At 36.6% G+C, this 6,979-nt stretch overlaps 1 protein-coding gene across 3 annotated transcripts in view; it reads left to right on the top strand.

Annotated features, from left to right (window-relative positions):
- LOC137004514 (interferon-induced GTP-binding protein Mx-like) overlaps positions 1 to 6,718 on the top strand; it is a 28,920-nt gene extending 22,202 nt beyond the window's left edge. For 2 of the 3 annotated variants that reach the window (XM_067364904.1, XM_067364905.1), the window contains exons 9-14: positions 975 to 1,097; positions 1,204 to 1,336; positions 1,453 to 1,611; positions 1,739 to 1,815; positions 4,662 to 4,919; positions 5,801 to 6,718. In XM_067364904.1, coding sequence (XP_067221005.1) covers positions 975 to 1,097; positions 1,204 to 1,336; positions 1,453 to 1,611; positions 1,739 to 1,815; positions 4,662 to 4,919; positions 5,801 to 6,025 — 975 coding nt within the window. In that variant the 3' untranslated portion in view covers positions 6,026 to 6,718. The remainder of the gene's footprint in view (positions 1 to 974; positions 1,098 to 1,203; positions 1,337 to 1,452; positions 1,612 to 1,738; positions 1,816 to 4,661; positions 4,920 to 5,800) is intronic. The other variant, XM_067364906.1, reaches the window with a different exon arrangement.
- Positions 6,719 to 6,979: the final 261 nt, after the last annotated feature.

The raw sequence follows: 6,979 nt of genomic DNA on the forward strand, positions 1-6,979 counted from the left end.
GTGCTGAAGCACACAGGGAGTAACGTGATGTGTTCAGGTACACCACTCCCCGAATACACCGGGAGGAACCGGCCCAAATCGCAACAGACAACTGCGTTTTATATGGGAATTCAGTTGCTGTTAAAACAGCAGTTGAGAGCTTAAGCTCAGGCTCCCCGGGAAGCTCGCGACCTCGCTGTTGTGCCTTAACGCCAACACAAAGAGACGCTGAATCTCCAAGGCTGTTTAGTTTCACTGTTGTGAAGTCTGAAGCTGGACACCAACTGTTGGCTCCTCAGCGAAAGACAGAGTGCGATTGCATCTGCTTCCTATTTATATACACCTGTCGGAGGCAGTGCGCATTATGCAAATATCGCACGCCAATTCCATTGGCTTGTTTTAGTTCACTCGAAGCTGATAGGGCTCTCTAGCGATATCCCAATTCGTCGGTCACTACTGACGTACGTCGAACGTGACCGACTGAAAGGGAAACATAGTTAAACTATGGTTTTTGAAGCAAAACCACAATTAATTTGTGGTTACTATGGTATAACTACAAGAACCATGGTTTTATGGTTTTATTCGAGGTAAAACCATAGGTTTTCTTTACATTAGTGCTGTTTTGGACTGATTATTAGAATTAATTTGCTTACTGGATAATTGGACTGAAAACTTTTCTGGAGTTTAGCATCTTAAAATATTCTGATTAGAAACAGAGAAGAAGAATCGGGTTAAAGGGTTAGAATATAAATTTCCACTTACCAGGGTAGATGCTTGTGTAGATGTAGATGCTCAGTGTTGTAAACTTCTGAAATCTAACTGTGTGACATAAATTACATTAATAACGCGATTTCATGTGCTTCATTAATTTATTTGCGTTATTTGTGTTAAATAATTTTAATGCATTAATGAATAAGCGAATGTGTTAATGTTGACAGTCGTAATATACACACACATTTAGCAAGTTGATTCATCCATATATGTTTTGGACACAGAAATCACTACCACATTTGACTGACCAAATTGATACTAGACTGCTCAGTGTGCGAGAAGAACTTAAAAAGTACAATCTGGGTCCACCTCTGGAAGAAGAAAAGATGGGACCTTTTCTCAGTCATGTAAGAACTCTGAGAATAAAGCACATTAAATATTGTCTGTACTTGAATAATAATATAACATTTTATTTATTCATTGAATAATGATTGATTGATATTTCATATATAGATAATAATAGAGTTCAGTGATCAAATAAATGAACTGAGTAGAACAGGACATTCAAAAGAGAAAAACATTCATGCACTTCTTCGTCCTGTATTCAAGAAATGGGATGTCTACCTAAGAAGCACTGAAGCATCATGTGAGTCAAGATACAGTATATTAATATGCCTTTTGGAGAACCATGTGACTTTTGTAGGACTGTACCAAAATAAAAACCCTTAATCAGACCTTCTCTTTTTGTTATTGCAAATGTAGTCACAGCAAGAGTGAATGAAATGGTAGATAAGTATAATGAAATTCATCGTGGCAGAGAATTGCTCACCTTCAGTGATTACTGTGAGTTTGAATGTGTCATCAAAGAACATGTGGCAGCCCTTCAAAAGCCAGCGATGGAAACACTGAAGCATGGACGAGGTTAGTATATTTTTAAATGTATATTTAATCTTTTTTTTTTTAATCAATAAACATTTCTAAATATTATTTATTTATTACAACTTTCCAATTTTTTTTATTTTTATTTTTTATTTTTTATAATTTTCAGAGATTGTTCAAAACAAGTTCAGGGAACTATGCATTTCATCTTTTGTTCAGTATCCTTCACTGAGAAACAATATCTCTGTAAGTATTTTATTTATTTTTTTATTTTTTTTTACATATATTCACACACACACACACACACAGACACACAGATTTATATATATATATATATATATATATATATATATATATATATATATATATATATATATATATATATATATATAGTAATTTATTCCTGTGATGCAAAGCTGAATTTTCAGCATCGTTACTCCAGTCTTCAGTGTCACATGATCCTTCAGAAATCATTCTAATATGCTGATTTGCTGTTCAATAAATATTTATGATTATTTTCAATGTTGAAAACAGTTGTGTACTTTTTTTTCAGGATTCCTTGATGAATAGAAAGTTCAAAAGAACAGCATTTATTTGAAATACAAAGCTTTTGTAACATTATACACTACCGTTCAAAAGTTTGGGGTCAGTAAGAATTTTTATTTTTATTCTTTTGAAAAGAAATTAAAGAACTGAATACTTTTATTCAGCAAGGATGCATTAAATCAATCAAAAGTGGCAGTGAAGACATTTATAATGTTACAAAAGATTAGATTTCAGATAAACACTGTTCTTTTGAACTTTCTATTCATCAAATAATACTGAAAAAAAATATTGTACACAATTATTTTGTACAATTGTACACATTAAATATTTCTTGAGCAGCAGATCAGCATATAAGAATGATTTTCTGATGGATCATGTGACACTGAAGACTGGGGTAATGATGCTGAAAATTCAGCTTTGCCATCACAGGAATAAATTACTTTGTGAAATATATTCAAATAGAAAACAGTTATTTTAAATTGTAATAATATTTCACAATATTACTGTTTTTACTGTATTTTTAATTAAATAAATGTAGCCTTGGTGAGCAGACGAAACTTCTTTTAAAAACATTAAAAATCGTAGTGGTTCCAAACTTTTGGACTGTACTGTATATATATATATATATACACAAAATATGTTCTGACTCCTTGAACATTTCAATTATTAATACAGATTATTTACTGTAGTTTAAAATAAAATATGACAAGATCTCAGAGTTAAACTGTATCAGAAAAATAACACTTAAAGGGACGGCCATCCACTTGTAACGGCGAAGCGGCCATCTTGTCCATCGCATCCAGAGAGCTTGAGTGCGAAGTGGCCAGTGGAGGCATAGGAATGCCAGCCGCTCATGCTGAAGTCAGCGGTGGATCAGCCACACTGGAACGCAACCCTCTCCGCTCCCGGACAGATGACGTGACGTGATTCTAGACGATCAGCGGAGACTTGACCTGGCTCTGGAAGGTCAGCGAAGACGTGGCGTTGCTCTAGAAGATCAGCGGAGACGTGACTTGGCTCTGGAAGATCAACGGAGATGTGACTTGGTTCTACAAGATCAGTGGGGACGTGTTGTTGTTGTGGTAGCCACCATCTTGTGAATGTTCTCTTTAGCGGCAGCCATTTCGTAATTCAGTGTGGTGTTATGTTCCTCCGCGACACCCACAGTAAAGGGAGATCTGCTCAGTTGCAAAGCCAGCTCTATATATTGTTCTAATGTCCTGTCTGGCTCATGTAATGGCATGACGGAACTGAGCGGTTCAGAAATTCCACCGCGAAAGAATATCATAAGACGTACAGTGTCAACGGTTGTTAAATGTGCCAGTCCAATAAAGTCCTTGACATAATCCTCAATCGTTCTGTCTCCTTGACGGAGGCACATTAACTGGACAGATGTACTCATATTAGCTGAGACAGGAACACTCACAGTAGCTGCTGGATCTTGTGCTGGCAAAGTCTTCTGTAACAAGGCTGGACTCAGGCAGGGATCCATATGCAAAGCTTTTATTAAAAGTGAGCGTGGTTGTATAGGCAAGGTCAAACTGGAACAAACAGGAACAGCAAGGAATAGGCAGAGTCGAGGTCAGGATACAGGCAAAGATCAGGACAGGCAGATATCCCTCACAGATCAGTATACAAAGCACAGGTCAGGGGTAGGCAGCAGAGGATCGTTTATGGCTAACAGGCAGGATCAGTAACAGACAGGCAGACAGGATATAAATGCTCAGAATTGCAACCGGGGTAAACAAGACTTTGCACTGAGTTGTTGACCTTGCATACGCAACATCCTATAGGTTCTGTACAGGGAAAAGAAATGATTAATTCACCTCCCGAATCTTCAGGTCTGAATTGTTTGTTCATCCCGTGATAGCCCCATAGGCTAAGGCTGTTCAGTGGGTACAGGAAACATAAATGATTAATTAACCTCTCGAGTCTTCGGGTTTGAGTCATTCGTTCATCCCGTGATTGCCCCATATGCTTTAGCTTTAGCTATGCATTCGGCACCAATTGTGGTAATAACGAGATGGTTAATGCTTTAAACTTTATCCGTATGATGTGGAAAATCTCTTTGATAAAGCAAAAATACCTAAATACAGCATACAGTCAGTACTAGCGTAATGTTGTATTTGTAGTAAGATTGAGCCGGGAAGCGGTCATGTGACAAAAGAACAAACAATTCAGACCCAAAGACTCGAGAGGTGAGCTAATCATTTCTGTTTCCTGTAAAGACTGCTCTGTCACCGGATGAACAAATGTCTCAGACCCAAAGACTCAAAAGGTGAACTAATCATTTCTGTTTCTGGTACAGACTGCATAGCATCGCTTCAGACTTGGGATTTGACGGGACAAAACAAAAGAACGAATGACTCGGATCGGGAGGTTAGGTGAATTAACAGACTGCATAGCTTGAAGACCCAGCTAAGCTTTTTGTTAAATCATTTGTTCATGATCCGAACTTCCCATCCCTAATAAATGCAGCCTTGGTGAGCATAAGAGACACTATTAAAACATTACTTACCGATCACAAACTTTGTTGTACTCCTCAGAAAATGATTGATGACATTCAGTCAAAACAAGAGGCCAAAGTGGAGAAACGAATCAAGGAGTTCATTAATATGGAGCAACTGGTCTTCACTCAGGATAAGGTATTACAAAAGAAACTCGATGACTCTGACATCTCTCAGACAACTGGAGTAGAACGTTATGAGAACCTCCGAGATGATGACATGATTTTAAATTCCAAAGGCTGTGCACTGTTGGATGCAAGAAATCTAGTTTCAGACAAACTGGCTCTTTATTATGAGGTGGGTGAGAACTATTGAATGTGTCAGTAAATTCATATTCACTATTTTCACATTGGTAAACAACTAATTTATTATAAGTATAAAATAAAAAATAAAAATAAAGGGGCTTTAAAGGTTTTACTTTTACTTTTGTGTCACTAGTGTCAAGCATAAATGCCATTAGCCAACCCATCTGACATTGGTTGACCAAGTCAAGTCAAGTCAAATTTATTTATATAGCGCTTTTACAATTGGTAATTGTTTCAAAGCAGCTTTACATATTAGAAGCACAGAAAAAAGGGAAGTGGTTAAAAATAAACTGTACAAACAAGCGTGGTAATATGTAACATATACAAGATGGTGCTACATTAAGCCAATGTCGGCTGACTTCCAGGGGTGGAAAAAAACCCCTAGGAGAAAAACCCAGCGTGCTAGCACTGGGAAAAAAGTCCTAGTAGGGAAAAAAACCCTTGGAAGTACCACAAGACCACAAGATAGTCCTGCCCCAAAATAATGTCAAGTGTCTGTATTGGCCTGGGTGAGACACTCAAACAAACAAACTTGTTCACAGAGTGATCAATCTACGAATGGCTTACTTATAGTTAAATAAAGGTTCTAAATAAAGGTTCATTTTTGTTTTACTAAGTTTTTATTATTATTAGTATTATTAAAGTTTTTTTTTTTTTTTTTTTCACACACAAAAAAAGAGTGGGGTTGGTGAAAATTAACAATTAATAACAATTTTAAATTTAATCTGCAAGTTTGTGCAACCAGATCATTGGGAAAGCGCATTGGCACTAGAGGTTCTAAATGGGCAGTCGCCCTCAAACCCCAAAAGGTGGCTCAAATACCTTTGTTTTCCAAGTGAATATTATAATGATTTATGTTCTGTCTCCATATAGATTGTCTATCAGCGCCTCACAGACTATGTGCCCATGCTGATAACTCTGTTCATGCTGAAGAAAGCAGCTAAGACATTGCGGCATCAAATGCTGGAACTGAGGAACGGGGCAGATGTGGTCAAACTGCTGAGTGAAGACTCAGAGCGAGGACGCAGGAGAGCTGAACTAAAGCAGCGTCTGGAACGCCTCACACAGGCTCAAGAAATGATAAATAACAGACTCTGAGACATCTTAATATCCATATACTTAGCATCAGGAATATACAAAAATTAAGCATCAGGGCTGCAGAAATTGAACTCTAGATATACTGTAATTTAATCATTTATCTGATTTCAGTTGAGAAATTCTACCAGTGAGTTAGTTCAGTAAAGCAGACAATGCCAGATGTATTGAATATACATGTATCAGCAACCTTAGAGTTGCTGAATGGAAATTGTACAGTACGGTAATGTTGGCTCAAGTTGTCACATTGCTCTTGCATTACCAAAATAACATAAAACCCCAAAATAAACATTTCTGTAATATCTATACATCTAAGTAATTAACATCTGTATCACCAGTGTTCCTGTTCATCATTAGTACTATCCTTGGTTCAATTAGCAGGGAGCGGACTAACTGATAAAAAGCATACATTGAATACAACATAAATCTGTCAAAACTGCCAAATGCATATAATTGTTTTTAATGAAATGTAATTAAATATTTACTCATTTGTTTCATGTATTACTTGAATTATCAAGGCTTATACATGTAATAATTCAAATTTATAAAGAATTTTAATGTTTTAACATTGAAAATTTGGGTGTGGGGCAAGGGCAAAACGATAAAATAATACAAAGCAAAAGTTTTAGAGTCAGAGTCTCAAGATCATCAGCACCTTGGGTGACCTTTGTTCTCTAGGGCCTTTCCCAATCTTGTTCCCTACTCTCCTCGCTCAAAAATCTAATAATAAATAAGTAAATAAATCTTTTTTTTTATTATTTATTTAAAATGTATGACTATGATATACATAAAATGTCTTATGTGGCCAATATCAAGCGTTTATTATCAATAATAAATGCTTGAAGGGTGTGTCTGAAGCTTGTTCTGATGTGACCGTCATAGTGACAACAGCCAATCACAATACTTTCTGGTACTTTCATAAATGCAATTGGCTAGCGTCTGTGATCTGATTGGCGG

The sequence above is a fragment of the Chanodichthys erythropterus genome, chromosome 17, assembly GCF_024489055.1.
Source record: "Chanodichthys erythropterus isolate Z2021 chromosome 17, ASM2448905v1, whole genome shotgun sequence".
Classification (NCBI taxonomy): Eukaryota; Metazoa; Chordata; class Actinopteri; order Cypriniformes; family Xenocyprididae; genus Chanodichthys; species Chanodichthys erythropterus.